The sequence below is a fragment of the Sus scrofa genome, chromosome 11, assembly GCF_000003025.6.
Source record: "Sus scrofa isolate TJ Tabasco breed Duroc chromosome 11, Sscrofa11.1, whole genome shotgun sequence".
Lineage (NCBI taxonomy): Eukaryota > Metazoa > Chordata > Mammalia > Artiodactyla > Suidae > Sus > Sus scrofa.
Window position 1 is genome coordinate 64,622,860 of NC_010453.5, and position 24,205 is coordinate 64,647,064.

A 24,205-nucleotide genomic window follows, 5' to 3' on the forward strand; every position below is an offset into this window, starting at 1 on the left:
CAGCCACATGGAAAAGAATGAACTGAGAACACTCCCCCCTAACACCATACACAAAAATGAACTCCAAATGGATTAAAGACCTAAATATAAGACCAGCTACTATAGAACTCTCAGAGGAAAACACAGGCCAAACACTCTCTGACATAAACGACAGCAACATCTTCTCAGATCCACCTCCTAGAATAATGACAATAAAAACAAAAATAAACAAATGGGACCTAATTAAATTTAAAAGCTTCTGCACAGCAAAGGAAACCCCAAACAACACAAAAAGACAACCCACAGAATGGGAGAAAATCTTTGCAAATGACAAGGGATTAATCTCCAAAATTTATAAACACCTCCTGCAGCTCCATACCAAAAAAACAAACAACCCCATCAAAAAATGGGTAGAAGATCTAAACTGACAGTTCTCCAAAGAAGACAGATTGCCAAAAACACATGAAAAGATGTTCAATATCACCTATTGTTAGAGAAATGCAAATCAAAACCACTCTGAGGTACCACCTTACACCAGCCAGAATGGCCATCATCCAAAAGTCTACCAACAATAAGTGCTGGAGAGGGTGTGGAGAAAAAGGAACCCTAGTACACTGTTGGTGGGAGTGTAAATTTGTGCACCCACTGTGGAAAACAGTATGGCGATTGCTAAGAAAACTAAAAATAGAATTTGATCCAGCAATCCCACTCCAGGGCACTATCCAGAAAAAAACCATGACTCGAAAAGACACAACATACTCCAATGTTCATTGCAGCACTATATACAATAGCCAAGACATGGAAACAACCTAAATGTCCATCGACAGAAGAGTGGATAAGGAATATGTGGTATATATACACATGGAATGTTACTCAGCCATTAAAAGGAAAGAAAAGTAACGGCATTTGCAGCAACATGGATGCACCTAGAAATTATCATGCTCAGTGAAGTCAGTCAGACGGGTGAGACACCAAAATCAAATGCTATCACTTACATGTGCAAAATGAAAAAAGGATACAATGAACTTCTTTGCAGAGCAGTTACTGACTCGCAGACTTTGAAAAACTTATGGTTTCCGAATGAGACAGGGTGGGGGGTGGGGGATGGGCTGGGATTTGGGGAAGGAAATGCTCTAAAATGGGGTTGTGATGATCACTGTACAACTGTAAATGTAATAAAATTCATTGAGTAAGTAAAAATAAAGTGAGGAATAAATAAAATTAAAAAAGAATGTACAATATCTTTTACAATCCTATCTTGATAGATAGATCCATTATCTATTTTTTACAAATAGACACAGATTTTTTTTCCCCCTCATGTGACTCTGAAGGCTACAGATGCTTTAGAGAAGGGTTGTGAAATATTTAATAGGCTCAGAATTTACGGAGGGAAGTGTATGTGTACACACTCACACACACAAACGTATTAAATAAACTGAAAATACCGGTAAATCATTTTTCTTTTTTCTTTTTTTTTTTTAGGGCCCCTCCCAGATCATGTGGCAGTTCCCAGGCCAGGGGTTGAGTCTGAGCTACAGCTGCCAGCTTACACCACAGCCACAACAATGCCAGATCCTAGCCACCTCTGCAACCTACACCACAGCTCAGGCAACATCATATCTTTAACCCACTGAGCAGGGCCAGGGATAGAACCCGAATCCTAATGGATACTAGTCAGATTCATTACCTGCTGAGCCACAGTGGGAACTCCTAGTAAATCATTTTTCTATTTGTCTCCCAGCTTGAGATCTCTCTTCACAGATTCTTAGGTAGTAAAATTACTCTAGAATTTTATAATATAGTTTTCCATGGACAGAGAGGTTATGTTAATTAGGAGACAAATCCTGTTAAAAACTGTCTTGGAGTTCCCGTTGTGGCTCAGCAGGTTACAAACTGGACATTGTCTCTGTGAGGATGGAGGTTCCATCCGTGGCCTCACTCAGTTGGTTAAGGATCTGGCATTGACACAAGCTGCAGTGTAGGTCACAGATGCAGCTCAGCTATGGTGTTGCTGTGGCTGTGGTGTAGACCCCCAGCTGTACTTCTGATTCGGCCCCAGCCTAAGAACTTCTATTTCCTGTAGGTGCTATAGTAAAAAGGAAAAAAAAAAAACCAACTACTGTAGAACTTGGCCTAAACTTATACTTAATTGATCTGTAGGAGCCAAAATTAAAATTTAGTAGCCTCTGAATTCTAATAATGAGGTCGTGGAAGTGGTAGAGGATAATATTGCCTTTTTAAACTACATTTGGAACTTTATGATAATAAAAATAAACATGGGTTTACTTCACAAAGTGTGTGGTTTCTATGTATGCTTCTGGAATTGACCCTGTTACCACAGTGATGTCTCTTTGAATGAGAAATCACCCCATCATTGTGTTTCTCCAGGAATTCTTTCTGTCCTATATTGACTCTAGCATCTTTCTCAGTGATCGCTCACTGGCAGGAGCTCCCCCCATCACCTGGCTGCACATGTAAGATATGTAGGAAGTCCTGAGGCCCTCAGAGCTCGAATGTCTAAGAGGCTTGTCTACTTCAGTAGCAGTTTGTTGAGGAAAATGTCATTCTTTCTGTATCCACAGGTTCAGCTTAAAGAAGCCGTTGAAGGTCTCCCTGGGAGACTGAATACTGAATTAGCAGAATCTGGATCGAACTTGAGTGCTGGACAGAGACAGCTGGTGTCCTTTGCCAGGGCTATTCTCAGGAAAAATCAGATATTGATTATTGACAAAGCCACATCCAATGTAGATCCAAGGTAGGAGCTGGGATCCATGAAACCTGGATTCCAAATTTTAAATGTAGTAAATGGGAAATATTTTGTGATGCTGAGAAATGTTTCTAATTCTTTTCTCCACCCAAAAGATAGCTCTTATAACAAGAGCTATCTTACAAAACAGAAGAAGACACCAAAATGTGTTATGTATTATTCATGTTGTTATGAAGTATCCTAGGAGAGCTAGATTTCTAAATTTCACTCCTGAGAGTTTCAAGTAATTTCAAGGGAAGACTATTTCCCACTGTTTTATGAAAAATAATAAATTTCTAAGGAAAGTTTTTATAGTTTTTCAGGAACAAGATTAAGTCTTACAGTATTAATTTTTTAAACACAGTATGAAAATATCATATGATTTTTAAAGTCTTTTGTCTGCTTTTCATATCTTTGCTGAACTAAATCACCTTCTTTGATTCCAGAACTGATGAGTTAATTAAGAAAAACATCCATGAGAAATTTGCCCAGTGCACTGTGTTAACCATCACAAACAGGTTGAGCACCGTTATTGACAGCGAATTTGTAATGGTAAGAGCCTCGTCTGTGGAATTTCAGTTGTTTCCATTTATGTTCAATTTTTTAACTCATCCTTCCTTGTAAACCTTGATAGAAACATCCAAATAATTTAATTTTCTCTTAATTTCTCCTCTGATTCCTGACATTAACTCAGGTACTTAACTCTGCTTTCTGAATGTGCTTTTGAATAATTTCATATTAAAAACTTATTTGCATTGTCATTTTTTTAAGATGGTTAACCATGAAAATATTCAAAATCCATTTTTGGCTTCATATTTCAGATGGTGGGACATAGTCACTTTCACTGCATCACAGCTGTTTCAGCTTTTTTGGATTCTTTTGATCCAAAAAATTAGCCTCTCATTTAGACTGCCCCAAGGTGGTTGGCTAGGGTTCCAGAATTTCTCAGCTGTTGCTGTCAGAGGGAGGTCCATGAGAAGAAATAGCCTAGTGAGAAAAATAAAGTAGTTCAACAGAAGGGACTTAATATAAGAAATTTGTTACATAGGAATTTGAGGGATAGAAAAATGAAAGGAAACACTAGGATAAGAATTTCAGGAACCAACTCCCATGTCCTAGGACAGACGTCCAGACCTAAGAACCGAGAGGAGAGGCTCTAAAGAGTCGGCGCTCAATCCTCCGAGTCACCGTCCAGCTGCTGGTCATGTCTGTGAGGGAGCCCGAGGAGGCAGGTTCTCCATGTGCTGAGAGAGCTGGGAGCTGGGATCAGTCATCACTGCTGGGGTGATGCTGCAGGAGGAGCAGAGACCAGGTAGACCATTAGCTGAGTCCCACCCTCGGTCTCCCTCTAGTGCCCCCTAATGGCAGAACCTCCCAAAGGGGAGCAGGTCACAGAGCTTCTGAAATGAGATTTGTAGAGACCCAGCCTCTGCATCACAGGTGAGAGGGTAGAAAGAAGGGAGATGGGGAGCTGAGAGCCTGTAGAGAAACACCCAGCAAGTGTCTTACACAGCAGATCTGGACTCTGCACACACAGCAGGCTCCAGGCTTGGTCTGTGGGTATCTGTCTAGTGTCTTTCTTCCCGTTGTGATTGGCTCTTTATTCTTTAGTGATTTAACATTTCCTTCCTTAGCTCTATTTCCTTCCTTCCTCCCTCTATTCCTTTACTCTTTCTTTTTTAATCTTCTCTCTTTCTTTGTTCTTTCCCTCTGTTTTTTCTGAGTTTCAATATATGTTAGGGTGTGGCTTTATAAAATGATAAGGAAATCATCCCTCAAAGGAAAAAACCTTTGGCTGCATATAATCCCGCAGGAATGCAAAGAAAGTATTTTAAGGTCAACCCCTAGCCTGTGACAATGAGTTGATTTCAGTGATCTTATTAATGCTAAGTAACCACTGTCAGGAGACACCACAGGATCCAGTGATGCTTGCAGGAGACTCCGATGATGGCTACCATTTCTTAGCAATAAATTATTTTTACATTAAAGTCTACACATTGTTTTTTAAGACTCAATGCCAGTCCGTACTTGATAGGCTACCGTAGAGTGTAAACATAACTTCTCTGTGCCCTGGGACACCAGAGAATCATGTGACTCACTTTATTACGATATTCCCTTCATTGTGGTGTTCTGGAACTGAACCTGCAGTGTCTCCGAGTGATGCCTGTACCTGTTTCCTTTCCAGAAAGCAGGTGATTGTCTGTTCCGAAAGGTTTAAGGACATAAAGACAAGTCCATCAGCTGCAAAGCCTAATAATGCTGCAGGGCGGGCAGCCAGCCTCTGGGTTGGGGGGAGTGGCTGGGGAGTGATGGACGCTGATGAGGGCATAATTATCAGTGTTGTCACCTTAAAGTCCAGTCACTGCAAGTGCTTAAGCTGTAATTATTATGTTTTCCTGCACTGTTGACTATTCTGCAGGAAGATGGGTGATGTGCTTTTGTTTACTGTCAGTCAAACAGAAGTCTGGCTGGTAAACAACCGTGACCTGGTAGGTAGCTTTATGTGTTGCCTCGCCAAAGGGATTCATTCAGTTTTGTTTCATGAGGCACCATGAGTGGGTCAGACTTAGAATTCTGTTTTACAAAGATGTTCTTTCAATTTCACCTTTATTACACATGGTGTAGTCATAATGACACATAATTTAATCTTCCTTATTTACTCCGTTATCACTAAACAGGAGAACAAAACAGACAAATTAGAAATCCTCTCTTTCCTAAGAGTTACCACTGTCCCTGCACTGAAGGCTGCTTCTTGTAGTTTTTAGGACCACCTGGTCACTTGCGACCTGTTCTCTCTTCAGCTGGTGGTACAGCTTTTCCTCCGATCCCTGCACACTCCTGTCTTCATAAGCACCCCCCACACCCCCAGATTCTCCCTGGTAGCGTGAGCACAGGAAGCAGGTGAAAATCTGCTGTTGCTCCAACTCTGTTGTTGCCTGTGTTCAGCATTTTCACCACCAGCAGTTCGAGGATTCTTTGGAAATGAAGGACCCGAACCAGGGCCAGGAAGCTCAGGTTCCACCTCTTCTGTCCACAGGCAGTCTTGTGGTTTTATGTCCTTTTCCTTCTTCCTCAATGCAAACCTCTTCTTGGAAGTTTTTCCCAGTGAAATTAAAACCAAAAACTGTTGTAACATACCCACCTGAAAAGCACAAAAACAGCCCACACCTAACTAGAGTTTTCTTTAAATTCTATATTTCACCTTCATGGAATGTTTCTTTCATAAGCCTACTGGCTGCAGTTAAAACATTTAGAAGAGAAAAGCTCTTTAAAAACATATCAAGAGTTGTCATTCCAGTTTTCAGAGGGAAGATAATTCACCTGGAGGCAGAAGCACAATCTGGGAGAGGAAATCCTTTATGGGGGGGCTTCCATGTAAAAGCAGCAGCTCTGGGAGAGCAGCGTGGAGTCACCATGGCCTTGCCATCCCCTCATTCCCCAGCAGAGAAGAGGGGTTTCGTTGTTCAGGACCTCAGAACGGTCTTGAGTTAATACTTGCTACATTGTCCAGTCACTGAGAAAGTCACAGGCACCCACTTCACCAGGGATGGACCTAACATCCAAGTCACCTGGCAGCCAGAGACAGAGGCCTGACACTCATACCTTCCCCTCCCCCTCTCTGCTTGTCACTAAGTGGGGTCTCCCTTCACTGTGTGTCCCCATATTGAAAGCTGTTCCCAGCATCTCTTTCCTATCGTTGGCTTTTCCTCCACCCTGTCCTGCCCCCACCTCTCCCTGCAGCCACCCCATTGTCACTGCTGGCATCCTGCCAGTGACATGGAGCAAACTAGTTTGCAGTGGGTCCCTTAGATATTTATGTCTGGGACCGATACCTGGATTATCTGCAGATACACAGGCCTGATAAACACTCTTCACTGAGCTTCTGTAACTGACTGACTCATCTCATATACTGTATTTTCTTTAACCTTCTAGAGGGTGGTGAGCAATGTGAGGTTGGCGTTCCTGGAGAGAGCCTGGGGTTGAGGGGGTGTTTTCACACCCCCTTGAATGTGTGGTTAGTTTATAGTTTAACTTGGGTTACAGGAAGAGTGGGGACACAGCGGGAGATTACAGGAGCCTTTTCTTGTAAAGAATATTAAACTAAAAATTCAAGTTTATACTAATTTTTCTGTACATAAAGAAAGTTTAGAGTTACTTTCTGTTTACTTCTGAAATATCTAGATACTTTGATCAAACCGGTAAACGTAAAGGCCACGTGGGTAAAATTCTATTCTAGGCCTTTTTTCAGTCTGGGCCCCATCGCAGCTCCTGGAGCCCCTGACCTGAGCCTTGGGGCGCTGCCCTCCTGCTCCTTGCAGCTCCCCCTCCCCTCGGACTGCACCTTCTCTTCTCTCTCTTTTCCAGTATTTGACCATCAGTGAGTTTCAAGCCTCCATCCTCAACCCTGGTTTTTCTCTCCCTCATTTCCTCTCCCTCTCCCTCTGGCCCATGGCCATCAACCTGTGGTCCTCCCCGTCCACATCCCTCGTCCTGGAACCCCTGCATCCCACTGCCTGAGCTGTCTCCCAGGCCGGCTGGACTCATTCCCCCCTTGGTCTCACCCTACAGTGTTGCCAGGCTGCACCATTGGGCGGTCAGCCAGTCATGCCCTGAACTTCTTTTCCTTTGTATTTACCTTTCAGCCAGCAGGTACTGTGTGCCTCTTACCTGTCATGTACAATGTCAGGGCCCCAAGATGCAGCAGTGAACAAGGAAACAGTACACCCTGCCCTTAAAAAGCTGCCAGGCTCGCCTCCAGCCCTCCTGGCTCATGTGGTTCCCTGTGTCTGGAAAGACCGCTGTCCACCCACCCGCCCTGTGTCTGCATGTCCACGTCTGTCCATTCTTCAAGGCCCAGTTCCCTGCCCTCTGTCCTCCTTGAAGGTTGTCCTCTGAACCTGTGACCCGAAGTCACCTCTTCTACTACGAACCTGCTCCTTGTCGTGCTTTTTTTCTTGCATCATAAACACTTGAGGGTTTTCTTCTCTCTCCTTTCAGTACAGGCTCCCTGAAGGCAGGGGCTGTGTCTGCCTCTTCCACAGCTTCTGGCATAATGCCATCAATGCAGTTAAATATGCAGTAAATGTGTACTGAGTAAATACAGAAATTAGTGAAAATGTCCTTCTTTTCCTCAGATGTATTTTAACCACGTATTATTTACTGCTTTATTAAAAATCAAAGTACAGTTTATTTACAGTATTTTGTTTCAGGTATACAGCAATGTGATTAAGTTATATGTATTTTTTCAGAATATTTTCCATTACAGGTTCTTATAGGATATTGTATATAGTTTCCTGTGTTATATAGTAAATCCTTTTTGCTGATTTTTTTATGTTTAGTAGTTTGTGTCTGTTGATCCTATCGTCGTGGTTTATAACCCCCTTCCTTTCCCTTTTGGTAACCCTCCATTTGGTTTTTGTGTCTGTGAGTCTGTTTCTGTTTTGAATATAGATTCCTTTGTATTTTGTTATTTTTTAGATTCCATATGTAAGTGATACCATTACTGTGTCTTTTTCTGACCTACTTCACTTAGTATGATACTCTCTAGGTCTATTCACATGGTGCAAAAGGCACTATTTCATCCTTTTTTATGGCTGAGACATATCCATTGTATATATGTACCCCTTCTACTTACACTGGTCATTTGTTGATGGGCACTTGGGTTGTTTCCAGCTCTTGGCTTTTGTAAACAATATTGCTGTGAACTTTGTGGTGCATATATCTTTTTGAATTAGGGGTTTCATCTTTCTGGATATATGCCCAGGAGTGAAATTACTGGAAAATCTATTTTCAACTTTTTAAGGAAACTTCATGCTGTTTTCCAAAATAGTTACACTAATTTACATTCCCCCTAACAATCTAAGAGGGTTCTCATTTCTCCATACCTTCCAGCATTTATTACTTGTAGACTTTGATGAAAGCCATTCTGACAGTGGGAAGTGATTCCTCATTATTGTTGATTTTATTTTTTTGCTTTTTTTAGGGCCACATCCACAGCATATTTAGGTTCCCAGGCTAGGGGTCCAATAAGAGCTACAGTTGCCAGCCACAACCACAGCCACAGCAACGCAGGATCTGAGCCACGTCTGTGACCTATACCACAGCTCATGGCAACACTGGATCTTTAACCCACTGAGCAAGGCCAGGGATCAAACCCACAATATCATGGTTCCTAATCCAATTTGTTTCCACTGTGCCATGATGGGAACTCCTCATTATTGTTTTGATTAGCATTTCTCTAATGAGTAGCGATATTGAGCATCTTTTCCTGTGCCTGTTGGCCATCTCTGTGTCTTCTTTGGAGAAATGTCTATTTAGGACTTCTCTCCATTTTTTTTTTATTGGGTTGCCTTTTTTTTTTTGATAATGAGTTGTATGGGGTGTTTTTGTATTTGGGATATTAACCCCTTGTTGGCTACATCATTGAAAATATTTTATCACACTCCTTAATGTCTTTTCATTGTGTTGGTGGTTTCTTTTGCTGTGCAAAAGTTTTAAAGCTTGATTAGGTCCCATTTTTTAATTTTTGCTTTTATTTCTTTTACCTTAGGAGACTGATCTAAAAAAATACTGCTACAATTTATGTCCAAGAATATTTTGCCTATGTTCTCTTTGAGGAGTTTTATGCTATCATGTCTTTAAGTCTTTAAGCCATTTTGAGTTTATTTTTGTATATGATATGAAGGACTGTTCTAATTTCCTTGATTTCCATGTAGCTGTTCAGGTCTCCCAGTGCCACTTGCTGAAGAGATTGTCTTTTCTCCATACGTATTCTTTCTGGCTTTCTCATAGATTAATTGACCAAAGTGGTGTGGAGACCTGTGTTTTAAAGTTGCATTTTTTTCTTCTTTTTCTACTTCAGGAGTAGTCATATTCTGTCATACTGTGCTAAGTTAAATTACACATTCATGGCATCTAAATTGGCATACTAAGAGAACATTTAAATTATTATGTGGATGTGACAGATTCAATTTTTCTTGAATTCTTTTGAGGAAGCTGCCCTTAGCAATGCTTCCCAGTGGTAAACAAAAGATTAAGAGGGAAATGGCCTTTAAGAGACTTAATAAATGTCTCTAGTTAAATACCGTGGGGCAGAATTAACTGCAGTCCTTAGCTATGGAAAAACAACCTGTGTCTTGTTCAGAGTTTCAGCACCTTCTCCTAAAATGCATTTGGTCTAAAAATGACCTAAATGAAGAACTCAGTACCACTTAACATCAGAACTGTGTCTATAGCTGTATCATTTGGGCCAACTGTTTCAGACTCTTTCTTCTCTCCAACACCCTGAAGCAAAGCCACTAGTAAGTAGAAAGCAGAGTAAGAGCCCCTTCCTCTTCCTTTTAAGTTTCAACTAGTGAATATATCCATGTGCAATAAAATATTGTCTGAGTTATACTATGTTACTGGAAAACATTGTCTGATAATAGGTTTCTTTCTGCTGAGTTTTAGGTTTTGGATTCAGGAAGACAAATAGAATTCAGTCAGCCATATAAGTTGCTGCTAAATAGAAACAGCCTATTTTACAAGATGGTGCAACACCTGGGGGAGGCCTAGGCGGCTGCCCTCACTGAGACAGCAACACAGGTGAGCTCCAAGCAAAGAAGTATAATTAAAGTTCATTTCCGTGGTTCACTCTTCAGGATCTCCATGAGGGGTCTGGTAACAAGCGCTCTGTGCCCTTTGCAATTATGAGCCTCCAGAGACGAAGCTTCATGGTTGGGCCTTAACAACAAGGTGCAGGTTGAAGGCAGGTCTGCCGAGAATCTGCAGAAGAGGTGGGGGTGGGGCAGGATGTGTGTGTGCTCACGTGTGCATGCACATGTGCATAAGAGAGAGATTGTAGGTTAGACTTTCCATGACTTTGGACTCTGTGGGTTCAGATTCCCACACAGCACAGATCACTCTCATTCTGCAGACCCTTTGCATTTTATCCTGATTGGTCCTCAGCCCATTTGTGATGCAAGTGCTGTCAGGGAACATCCGGGAAATTTGAGAGTTTGAGGGGAAAATCTGGACTATTTCGGGTCTAAAGATCTACCAGGGAAAGGTATAGGTTGTTTTTGTTTCTAATTTGTAGAGAAAATTCCAACATGATACTATGTCTCCCTAATTCTTTGCTGTTTAGAATTAGGTCACGTTGCCTCCCTGAGCTTCCTCTACCTTCTAGAAGGTGCAGTTGTCATGAGGACACATCAGGAATTCACACAACCTTAACACTGTAGTTTGAATGGGGCTTGGAGTATTAACAAAGCCTTTTCGCAGAGCTGAGGGGTGTGGGAGCTCTACCAGGTGCTCCACAAGTAACACTCAGGCCACGTGGTGTCGCTCTAACAGAGGGGAGGTGGTGGTATCTTGTCCTACAGATGTGATAACTCAGATCTGGCTTCAGAGACTTAGCCATTGCCATGCAGCTGCCTGTAGTTCTATCTGGAGCCAGGTGAGAGTGGGGTTGATGGAAGGATGGAGGGAGGGAAGGAGGGTCTGGTGTCCTTGCCCCTTGAGATGCGTGGCTCAGGTAGGAGGAGGTTCCAACTGGATGTGACGGGGCTTCTCATCCAAACGTTATCTCTGGGCCTTAAATGATGGGGGCATTTTTCCTTCTCCATACTTTTCTGCATTTCCCAGATTTTCACTTGTAAGTAGAATAAAATTACTTGTGCAATATTTAAAATATCTCTTAAAGATATGGCCCAGTGTCCACAGTACTTTTGTATGAATGACTTATCTAAAATGTACCTGAGTTCTCTCTGTCCTGGTTTCATCTCATTCCTCCCACCTAGAAATGAAGACATGACGAGTAGTGCCTTCCACTGTTCATAGGCTAGGAGATTGCCCAGGGTCACAGAGCTGGCTGAGGAGTTGACAGAGTTCACTGGTTCAAGCCTCGGGTTAGGGACAGTGGAGACTTTCCACAAATTCTCACACTGTATGCACATGCAGAGAAGCTGCACTTGGAGCCCGATATTCATTTGTGCCTGAAATGGACAGAGTGCTTTCATCTCCCAGTCAGAGTTTCCTGTCTAAGACCTGACAATCCTTTAGGAGATTCCCTGTATAACCTAACACGGAAGAGCCTGGAATCTCCCAAACCCTTTTATTCATTCACCCTTAGTTATTTCACATCAAAGAGATGTGCCCTTACCTCTGTGTCAAAGTCTTTGTTTAAAAACTGTGTTATTGGAGTTTCCCTCTTGGCTCAGTGGCTAAGGAACCCAACTAGAATCCATGAGGACGCAGGTTTGATCCCTGGCCTTGCTCAGTGGGTTCAGGATCTGGCCTTGCTGTGAGCTGTGGTGTAGGTCGCAGACACAGCTCGGATCATGCGTTGCTACGGCTGTGGCATAGGCTGGCAGCTTCAGCTCTGATTCAATCCCTAGCCTGGGAACATCTGTATGCCACGGGTATGGCCCTAAAAAGACAAAAAAAGATCCCAAAAAAGTGTGTTATCATTACCTATTATCAAGACCTTGAGCAATGAGAAACAGATCACAGGATTTTAGATAGGGCCAAATAACATAAGATAATAGGATTCAACACCCTGATTTTACAAGTAAGGAAAGTAAAGCCCCTAAGGAGGAAGAAGGCCCTAAAGATACAACTAGTGTTATACAGCACTAGTTGCAGCAGAGAATTAGTAATCTTTTTCTTCAATTAATTTTTTAAATCAAGAGTAACTTACATACAAAGCAGGCAAAGGTCACAGAATTAGAAATCTTAAAATTCCTGGTGTAGAAATCTTGTACCTACTTTTACATTATTAATGGTAAGTTACAATGGTATAGTTCTTTCTAATTTGTTTTACTTAGTTGTCACATATGTGATTTCTCTTAATTCTTATGACAATCCTTTATTTATTTATTTATTTATTTATTTATTGTCCTTGTAGGGCTGCACCCACAGTATATGCAGGTTCCCAGGCTAGGGGTCAAATCGGAGCTTTAGCTGCTGGCCTATACCATAGCCACAGCAACGCCAGATCTGAGCCGCAACTACAACCTACACCACAGCTCATAGTAATGCCAGATCTTTAACCCACTGAGGGAGGCCAGGGATTGAACCTGTGTCCTCATGGATGCTAGTCAGATTGGTTTCTGCTGAGTTATGATGGGAACTCCTTTCTTGTTTATTAATATAAATATTTTAAGGCTGTGACTTTTCTCTGATATCCTAATAGGTTTTGGTGTGTAGTGCTTTTATCATAGTTAGGTTTTTATTTATGGATTCTGCAATTTTGGTTTTCATTTCCTCTTTAGCCCAAGAATTATTTGAGAAGGAGATCTTTCCAATTTCCTAGTTAGAGGATTTTTTTTTAATGTTTGTTTTCTATTTTACTCATCATATTACTCATTTCGTTGACTTGTGATTCAAAAAAAAGTTCTCTGTAGTATTTCTACCCAGAAACAGTATTTATCAATACTTTTTTATGGTCTAGAATACAGGTAATTTTGGTGAATGTTCTTTAGGCATTTAAAAAGAATGCCTATTTTCTATTTAAAGTACAGAGTTTAATTTTTAATTAGAGTGATTTTATTAATTACATTATTTAGGTTTTTTTCTATCCTTATTTATTTTGGTCCATTTGATGTGACTTGGACTTAGGTGAATTAGTCTCCTATTATGCCAATTTTCCCCTTGTAGTTCTTGTCATTTTTTGTTTTGGTAAATTCAGTGTTATGATTTTTCAGTCCATAGATACTCATGACTTAGATTTTCACTATGAATTGTATTTTTTTACTATTTTACAGTACTTTGATTTATTTAATGTTTCTGGTCCTGAATCCAAGCAGGTACAAAAGTGAAATTGAGTCCCCTGTTTTTATTTGCTTGATATGTCTTTGATTGTCCTTTTTAATTTTTTTGTCTTTTGTTTTTTTAGGGCTGTGCCCACAGCATATGGAAGTTCCCAGGCTAGGGGTCAAATCAGAGTTGTAGCTGCCAGCCTACGCGACAGCAACGCAGGATCTGAGCCACGTTTGTGACCTATACCCCAGCTTACGATGACGCCAGATTCTTAACGCACTGAACAAGCCCAGGGATCAAACCCGTGTCTTCATGGATACTAGTTGGGTTCATTAACCACTGAGCCATGAGGGAAACTCCTGTCTTTGATTGTCTTTTAATATCAATTGTAGGTGTGTCTCTTGCAATGACAAGTAGTTAGGTTTAGCTCCGAGATTTAATCTTAGCCCTTATAGGTTTGTTTTGTTTTAGTTCTGTCATGTTATGCTTTCAATTTGTAGGGTTTTTTTTTTAACCTTTTAAATTATACTCTAATTTTTTATTTTTACACTTTATTCTATGTGTGTTGCTTTCTTCTAGGAATTCCTTATTTCCTTATTGACTCCACATTATAAACATTGTCATTTCCCTTTTCTATGCTCTGCTGAACGTTGTTTAGAAGAACTACTGTTTACCGTCACATTTTTAAAGATATTTAAAACTCTATTATTTTACTTCCCTGTATTAAATGACACTTTTTCCATCTATAGTTGGATAAAATTTGTGCTCTAGTTTATAGCCTTTTTAAAACTTTGGTCGTGAGTCATTAGTGGGGCTGTGAAATCTGTTTAGTCAATCGTGACCATAGTGTTTTAAGAAATGCAGTAGAAAAGAATGGAATGAATGAAAAACAGCTATGTATCTTTCCTAGTAGTAGTAAATATTTCATGAATTCCTTTCAAAATAGATAAATATAGATACAGCTAGGGAATCTGTAGTGGGACTCAATGTAAAAGTAAAAATATTTACTATTGTGGGAAGCAGCCCAAATAAAAGTTTTAAAACAAGGCTCTATATTTTCTTAAAGGGGGAGTCCATTGGACTTAGAATCCCTGACTTATTGTAAATATATTTAACCCTTGAACAGCACAGGTTTGAACTTCATGGGTCCACTTGTATGGAGATTTTTTTTTCAAAAAATATGTGATAAAATACTATATGATCCATAGTTGGTTGAATATTGGGTATGGAAGGTCACTGTAAAGTTATACACAATTTTTTGACTAGAGGGTCAGAGCCCCAAAGCCCCACATTGATCAAGAGTCAACTGCATGAAATATTAATCAGCTGCATCTCAAATTTGAAATAATTTGTTCTTCTTACCTGGATGCACAAAGGATTCTTTCTCTATTTTGAATGTCATTAGTTTTTCCTAAGACATCAGGTACTTTTGGTCTGTACATTCAAGTGTTTTATTTCTAAAAGATTACCTGAGTTATATCTTTGAATTTGTTTTATTTGATTGGATTCTCTTTATAAATATCTATAATATATATGTTGACTGTTTTTTGTATATTTTATAAATCTGTTATCTATTTCTCATCCTGTCTGCCATGTCTCATATAGTTTTTGTAGCTGTAACTAGTATTTTTTATTATAGTTGATTGACAATGTTCTGTCAGTTTCTCCAGTATAGCAAAATGACCTAGTTATACATATATATGCATTCTTTCTTCTCATGTGGAAGATCTTATCTTCCATCATGTTCCATTACAAGTGTTAGATACATTTCCCTGTGCTATACAGCAGGATCTCATTGTTTATCCACTCCAGATGTAGTAGTTTCAATCTACTAATTCCAAACTCCCAGTCCATCCCACTTCCTCCCCCTCCCTCTTGGCAACCACAAGTCTGTTCTCCAAGTCCATGAGTTTGTTCCTTTTCTGTAGATCGCTTCATTTGTGCTGTATATTAGATTCTAGGAATAAGTGATACCGTATGGTATTTGCCTTTCTCTTTCTGCTTTACTTCACTTAGTATGAGAGTCTCTAGTTCCATCCATGTTGCTGCAAATGGCATTATTTTGTTCTTTTTTATGTCTGAGTAGTATTCCATTGTGCATACATACCACCTCTTAATACATTCATCTGTCATTGGACATTCAGGTTTTTTCCATGTCCTAGCTATTGTGAATAGTGCTGCAATGAACATACGGGTGCATGTATCTTTTTTAATGAAAGTTTTGTACAGATACATTCCCAGGAGTAGGATTTCTGGATCATATGGTAGTTCTATAATTGGTTTTCTGAAGTACCGCCATACTGTTTTCCGTAGTGTTTGTACCAATTTACATTCCCACCAACAGTACAGGAGGGTTCCCTTTTCTCCACACCCTCTCTAGCATTTATTTGTAGACTTACTAATGATGGCCATTCTGATCTGTGTGAGATGGTACCTCATTGTTTTGATTTGCATTTCTCTATTAATTAATGATGTTGAGCATTTTTTCATGTGTCTGTTGGCCATATTTATGTCTTCTTTTGAAAAATGTCTATTTAGGTCTTTCCATTTTTCAATTGGGTTGTTTGTTTTTTTGTTGTTGAGTTGTATATGTTGTTTGTACATCTTAGAGATTAAGCCCTTGTCACTTGCACCATTTGCAAATATTTTCTCCCATTTCTTAGGATGTCTTTTTATCATTTCCTTTGCTGTGCAAAAGCTTTTAAGTTTGAGTAAGTCCCATTGGTTTATTTTTGTTTTTATTTCTATTGCCTTGGGAGACAGACCTAAGAAAACATTTGTATGGTTCACATCAAAGAATGCCTGTGTTCTCTTCTAGGAGCTTTACAGTATCTTGTCTTATGTTTAACTCTTTAAGCCATTTTGAGTTTATTTTTATGCATGCTTTGAGGGTGTGTTCTAGTTTTACTGATTTACGTGCAGCTGTCCAGTTTTCCCAGCACCACTTGCTGAAAAGACTATGTTTTTTCCATTTTATATTCTTGCCTCCTTTGTTGAAAATTAATTAACCATAGGTGTCTGGGTTCATTTCTGGGTTCTCTGTTCTGTTCTATTGGTCTGTATGTCTGTTTTGGTACCAGTACCACTGTCTTGATGACTGTAGTTTTGGGGTTGTTTGTTCTTGTTCTGTAAAAAATATCTGGGTGTTTTGATACATATCACACTGAATCTGTAGATTGCTTTGGGCAGTATGGCCATTTTAAGAATATTAATTCCTCCAATTCAGGAGCATGGAATATCTTTCCATTTCTTTGAATCCTCTTTAATTTCCCTGATTAATGTTTTATAGTTCTCAGCATGTAAGTCTTTCACCTCCTTGGTCAGGTTTATTCCTAGGTATTTGATTTTGGGGGGTTATATTTTAATAGGTATTGTATTTTTATATTCCTTTCTTTTGTCTTTTTAGGGCCATACCCATGGCATATGGAGGGTCCTAGGCTAAGGGTGAAATCAGAGCTACAGCTGCCAGCCTACACCACAGCCACAGCAATGCGGGCTCTGAGCTGCGTCTGCGTCCTACACCACAGCTCACGGCAACACCAGATCCCTGATGCACTGAGCAAGACCAAGAATCGAACCCACACCCTCAAGGATATTAATCAGGTTCATTAACCACTGAGCCACAATAGGAACTCCTATATTCCTTTTCTAATACCTCATTGTTAGTATACAGAAATGTGACCGATTTCTGAATGTTAATCTTGTATCCTGCTACTTTGCTGAATTCGTTGATCAGTTCTAGTAGTTTTTGTGTAGAGGCCTTAGGGTTCTTTATATATAGTATCATGTAATCTACATAGAGTGACAATTTTACCTGTTCTCTTCCTATTTGGATACATTTTATTTCTTTTATTTGTCTGATTGCTGTTGCTAGGACTTCCAGTACTATGTTGAATAAGAGTGGTGAGAGTGGGCATCCTTGTCTTGTTCCAGATATTGGTGGGAAGGCTTTCTGTTTTTCTCCATTGCGTATTATTATATTTGCTGTGTGTTTGTCATAATTGGCTTTTATTATGTTATGGTTTGTTACTGTTATACCTACTTCTGTAAGAGTATTTTTTTTTTTAATCATGAATGGATTTGGATTTTGTCAATTCTACATCTATTGAGATGATCATGTGGCTTTTGACTTTTCTTAATGTAGTGTATGATGTTGATTGATTTGTGTATGTGGAACCACTCTTGTGGACGTGGGATGAATCCCACTTGGTTGTGGTGCAAGATCTTTTTTATACATTGTTGGATTAAGTTGGATAAAATTTTGTTGAGAATTTTTGCATCTATATTCATCAAATACATTGGCCTATAGTTTTCTTTTTTGGGAGTTCTTGTTGTGACATAGTGGAAACGAACCCGAATAGTAACCATGGGGTTGTGACTTCAATCCCTGGCCTTGCTCAATGGGTTAAGAATCTGGCATTGCCGTGACCTGTCGTGTAAGTCACAGATGCAGCTCGGATCCTGTGTTGCTGTGGCTGTAGCATAGGTTGGCAGCTATAGCTCCAATTTGACCCCTAGCCTGGGAACTTCCATATGCCATGGATGTGGCCCTAAAAATAAAGAAAAAAAAAACATTTTTTTCCTTTTTTGGTAGTATTTTTGTATGGTTTTACTATTAGGGTGATGGTGGCTTCACAGAATATCCTTAGAAGTGATCCTTCTTCTTCAACCTTTTGGAAAAGTTTAAGAAGGATGGGTATAAGTTCTTTCTATGTTTAGTAGAATTTGCTGTGAAGCCATCTTGTCTGGGACTTTTGTTTGTAGGGAGTGTTTTTATTACATATCCAGTTTCATTTCTCGTGATCAGTTTGTTCAATTGATCTATTTCTTCTCGATTCAGTTTTGGCAGACATTATGTCTCTAGAAAGTTGTCCATTTCTTCTAGGTTTTCAAATTTGTTGGCATGTTATTGTTCATAATATTCTCTTATGGTTTTTTGTATTTCTGCAGTATCCATTGAGATTTCTTCTCTTTCATTTCTTATTTCTTTGAGTTCTTTCCTTTTCTTGGTGAGTCTGGCCTGAGGTTTGTCAATTTTTGTTTTCCCTTTCAAAGCACCAGCTCTTGGTTTGATTGATTTTTTCTATTATTTTTTGAATCTCTATTTTATTGATTTCTTTCCTTCTGCTGACTGTAGGTTTTTTTTGTACTTCTTTTCCTAATTCTTTTTTAGGTGGCAGGTTAAGCTGTTGATTTGATATTTTTCATATTTTCTGAGGAAGGCCTGTATTGCTATGAACTTCCCTCTAAGCACTCCTTTTGCAGAAATCCATAGGTTTTGAATGGTTGTGTTTTCGTTATCATTTTTCTTGAGGTATTTTTTTTAATTTCCCTTTTTATTTCCTCGTTGACCTACTGATTTTTTAGTAGCATGTTGTTTTGTCTCCATGTAGGCAGTTTTTTCCCTCATTTCTTTGCCTGTAGTTTATTTCTAATTTCATGCCCTCATGGTCATAGAAGATACTTGAAATAATTTCTATACCCTTAAATTTGTTGAGGTTAGTTTTGTGCCCCAGTACGTGGTCAGTCCTTGAGAATGTTCTTTGTGCACTTGAAAAGAATGTATACTCTGATTTTTTTTTTTTTGGATGTAATGTCCTGAAAATGTCAATTAAGTGTTAAGTTTTCTATTGTGTCATGTAGGATCTCTGTTGCCTTACTAGTTTTCTCTTTAGAGGATCTGTCCATTTATGTGAGTGGGGTGTTAAAGTCTCCTACTATTATTGTATTCCCATTAATTTCTCCTTTTAAGTATTTTTTGTATATATTTGGGTGCTTCTACATTAGGGTCATATATATTGACGATTGTAATATTCTCTTCTTGAATGGATCCTTTTATCATTACATAGTGTCTTTCTTCATGCGCTTCATTTTAAAGTCTATTTTGTCTGATATGAGTATTGCAACTCCTGCTTTCCTGTCTTTTCCATTTGCCTGAAATTCATTTTCCATCCCCTCACTTTCAGTTTATATGTGTCCTTTGCCCTAAGGTGAGTCTCTTATAGACAGCATATGGTAGGCTCTTGTTTTATTATCCAATCTGCCACTCTGTATCTTTTGATTAGAGCATTCAGTCCTTTGACATTTAAGGTAATTATTGATACATATGTATTTATTGCCATTTTAAACCTTGTTTACCAGTTGATTCTCTGTTTCTCCTTTGTTCCTTTCCTTTCCTTTTTTTTGATTGGGCAATTTCCTTTTATTTTATGCTTGTGTCCTCTTTTTTTTTTTTTTTTTTTTTTTTTTTTTTTTTTTTTAGTTTTTGTGAATGTAATGTTTGGTTTTGATTTGTTATTGCCCTGTTTTTCAAGTATGTTAACCCCTTTCTATACCTACCTGCTGTAGCCTGATAATCATATAGGCTCCAACATATTCTAGAAAAAAATAGATTTTCTTACTTTCCTTCCCCACATTTTATGATTTTGATGTCCCTTTTTTTTTTAACATCTTTATGTGTGTCCTTTTGCTGTTCCTTGTGTTTATCATCACTTTTACAAATAGTTTTCCTTCCCTTTTAGATCTATATACTGGCTTATTTCGGTTATTGCTTTACAATTGTGATTTCCTCCATCCTATATCTTATTTCTTTTTTATTTAGAGGACCCCTTTCAGTACTTGTTTTAGAATGGGTTTAGTATTTCTGTACTCTTTTAGTTTTTGTTAGAGAAATTCTTTATTTCTCCTTCTATTTTAAATGATGTTATTGTTGGGTAGAGTATTCTAGGCTTCAGATTTTTCCCTCTTAGTACTTTGAATGTATCTTTCCTCTCCCTTCTGGCCCATAGTGTTTCTGTAGGGAAATCAGCTGATAGCCTTATGGGGGTTCTCTTATAATTAACTCTTTGTTTTTCTCTTTCTGCCTTTAGAATCCTCTCTTTAACTCTTGCCATTTTATTATAATATGTCTTGGATTGGGCCAGTTTGGGTTGAACTTGTTTGGGGCCCTCTGTGCTTCCTATATCTTGATATCTGTTTCAGCATAATTGGAAAGTTTTCAGCCATAATTTATTCAAATATATGTTCAATCCCCTTTTTTCTTTTCTGGAATCCCTATTATGCTTAGATTGTCCTGCTTCTTATTATCCCATAGATCTCTTATGTTGCTTTTGTGTTTTTTTCTAGTGTTTTCTGTCTACTATCCTGATTGGATGATTTCCATTATTATGTCTTCCACTTATTTGTTCTTCTGCCTTATTCATTCTGCTCTTCAATGCCTTTAACTCAGCTTGCATCTCTGCAAATGAATTTTCTACTTTTTCTTGGCTCCTCATACGTTCTAGTTCCTTTCTAAAGTAATCTGTATTATAGTTCATATCTGCTCTTAATTTCTTCATATTTGCTCTTAATTTCTTCACTATTTTCACTGTTTTCTTTTTGAGATCAGTGTCTGGAAGACTACAGAGTTCTGTTTCATTTTTTGCTCCTTCAGATGTGTTTTGTTCCATTTTTTGCTCCTTCAGATGAGTTCTGTTCTTTCAGCTGGGAATGGTTCCTGAGCTTCTTCATTTTGCTTATATTTTTCTTATTCTGTGAGTTTAGGAAAACTACTGTAGTCTTTGGAGGCTACTTATATGCAAGAGTGCCCCCGGGTATTTTGTGAGGGCTTACTATTTATATTTAGGGTGCTGTACCTGTTTCCAGGGATATAGAGGCAATGGGCAGGGCAATAGCCATTGCCTGGTTGCTGGGCATTCACAGTGGCAAAGGACCTGTGAGAAGGTGGCAAGGCTGCACCTAGTTTCAGGGCCCTGAGAAGTGACAGTGATCTTCAGGCAGGTATGGGCAGTGCCTGGAGAGTTTAGCAATGGCAGCATTGGAGTGGGTGCATTCTCAGAGGAATAAGAGCAACAACGGGTGGTGCTCAGTTGCAGTGCCCTCCTCTTTGCCAGCCTCTGAGATGACTGGGGCCGCAGGTGGTCCCTGCTCATGGATCTCTAGTGGGGGTGGACCACCCCCATCTCTAGTGTCTGAGATGACTGCGCTGGTTTTCCCCTGATGCTTGTAGACCACACAAAATATGCTCATCACTTTTAGACCCCCCACTGACCTTAACCTGAACAAGAGGTGCCCAGCCCTCCATAGCCCTCACAAAAGGTGCCTCACCACCCATAGCCTTGCCCTCTGAGAGTCCACGTGTGTACAAGGAAAGATAGTCCTATGGCAGTCCACCCCACCTCCTCTTGCCCTCCCCAGCAGTGGTGACTTGCTTCTCTGCAGGCCCAGACCTCCTCCCTGGTTCCCTCAGCTGTGTCACACTGCTCCCTAGCCCCTCAGCCTGTCTCCACAAGCCAACCCTAGTCCTTTCTCCAGAACTTACCTCTGGAGCCTGAGTCTCAGCGCCCAGCCCCCACTCAGCATCTCACACTGTGGTGCAGATGGTCTGTACGGCTCTCACTCTGCCCTGCCTTCTTTAGTCCAGCTGCAGTGCTTTTCTCCATGACTTTGAGGTCCCTCCCATCTCAGCTCATCTCCTCATTGGTTAGGTGGCTTCCCAGGGTGTGGGTTTTCTTCCTCTTTAACAGCTCTCTCTCAGGAGTGCTAGTCCTATCCTTATTCCATTCTCTCTTGTTTCCTCACTCTTATTCTACCCAGTTATGTGGAGGGGTTCTTGCCCTTTTTGGAGATTTAAAGTCTTCCGCCAGCATTCAGTAGATGTTCTTTTTGAATTGTTCTACATGTAAATGGGGTTTTTTGATGTGATTGTGCAAGAAGGTCACTGCCACATCTTACTCCTGCCATCTTGATCCTTCTTCCTCCTTGTTAAAACCTTTGATTCTCTTTTCATTCTTGTGACCCGCTTATCCACAGATCACATGTCTATAGGCCCTATAATTGCTTTGCCGCACAAAGTAAACACCAGGACACTTCATACATATACATCAGCATTTCAGTGCTTGTCAGAATTCATAAAATATAGGGCTACAACCTATAGTTGGATATTAAGATGCAAATCTGTTGTGCTCATTTGATGTATGAAAATGAGAAACCCTCATACAGAGGAAGGATTTCCCAGACTCTCTGTCACCTTGTTTTTATCTCCAGGGTTTTTTTTGGTTTTGTTTTTGGCCACACCTGCAGCACATGGAAGTTCCCAGACCAGAGTTCAAAGTGAGCTACAGCTGCAGCCTACACCGTATCTGCAGCAATGCAAGATCTTTAACCCATTGTACTGAGCCAGGGATTAAGCTTGCACTGCCACAAAAACAATGCCAGATCCTTAACCTGCTGAGCCACAGAGGGAATTCCTATCTACAAGTTTTGAGTCTGTAAGATGATTTTGCTTCTCAGTTTAATGTACTTAGCTGTGAATTAGAATGATCAGAACTAAAGTGCCTCTCCAGGTTGTTTGGCACTAAGCCCATCCCCTCTGAGGGTTATAATGGGGTTACTTCCTCCATAGAATAAATATATCCCTGGTTTTTTTAAAAAAATTGTGCCACCACTATTGATGTAATTTGCTTCCATGAAGATGTGGACAAAGAAATGCATTGTCTTGGGGAGGAGTACTTATAAATAATGTTGTTTTTGTTTTTCCCTCAGGCATACTTGAGGCAGATTTTTCACAGGGAGCACGTGAACAAGTTATGAACACTTCCAGGGGACAGCCCTCCGCTTTAACAATTTTGAGCCAGCGCTGTGATTCTACCATAAGGTCAAGTCTATTCCAAAGACATTTTTCCAGTAGTTTCTGCACTGCAAAAACTATGTTGTACTTCTTTTTTATACCAACAACAAATATTTACATGTTTTTTATTTTTTTCTCAATCTTCACCCAATGATCTCAAGATCCTATGAAATGATTTATATTTTTGTTTATATATTACAGAATTTTTTTCTTATCCAAATCAGTGGTGTGGATCACCAATAAAAGCTTTCTCCTAGGTTTTGTGCCATAAGAGACTCCAGAGATGCAGCTCATTTTCTAAGGTATAGGACAGAGTTGTCACTTATTTTTTGCTGCTCTACAGATTACGTGCCACTTTCCAGTTATATCAGGGACTCTGTTTACTGGAAGACTGTGTGAAGCTGCCATGTTGTCTGACCACCTCCTTTAACATAACTGGGATCCGTTACTCTCTGCAAGACTTCTTTCTGGTTGAAATAGTACAGAAAAATACTTATAGGAAAAATATGTATACTTTAAGTGGTATTATAGGAGAGAAAGCTGTTCACCCCTCCAAAATGAAAGATACATGGTTAAAATACAGAAGGACAACATTTAAATCTGTTCTAAAAGAAGAGGAAGAGAAAATATGACTCTCACAACGTAGCCCTTCTAGGGGATTTGATAATGAAGGACAGACGTGTATATGATCATCGATTGTCTTCTAGATGGATTGTTTTGCATTTTTTACTGTAAATATATATACCATAAAATTTACAATCATAACCATTTTAAACATACAATTCAGTGCCATTAATCACATTCCCAGTGTTGGGCAACCATCACCCTCTAGTTCATTTTTGGTAGGTCTTTGAGAACTATTCAGTTATTGCTACAAAGTCATTTTTAAGTTTTATTCTCTAGGAACTGATCGGTTTCCTACAAGTTTTAAGTGTGACTGGCATAAAGTCATTTACAATATCTTATATGTTTAATTTCTTCAACATTTGTAATTGTGGTTTTTTTTCCTTTTTAATTTTCTTTGACCTTTTTTTCTTGAATAATCTTACATGACTTTTTCTTATTAATTTTCTGGCTTAATTTATTTTTCTGTTTTTTTTTTTCTAGTTCAT

At 39.4% G+C, this 24,205-nt stretch overlaps 1 protein-coding gene across 1 annotated transcript in view; it reads left to right on the plus strand.

Annotated features, from left to right (window-relative positions):
* LOC102167784 (multidrug resistance-associated protein 4-like) overlaps positions 1–23,056 on the plus strand; it is a 172,357-nt gene extending 149,301 nt beyond the window's left edge. The window contains 4 exon segments of the mRNA XM_021065399.1: positions 2,562–2,734; positions 3,172–3,277; positions 10,175–10,309; positions 23,009–23,056. Of these exon segments, the coding sequence (XP_020921058.1) occupies positions 2,562–2,734; positions 3,172–3,277; positions 10,175–10,309; positions 23,009–23,056 (462 nt within the window).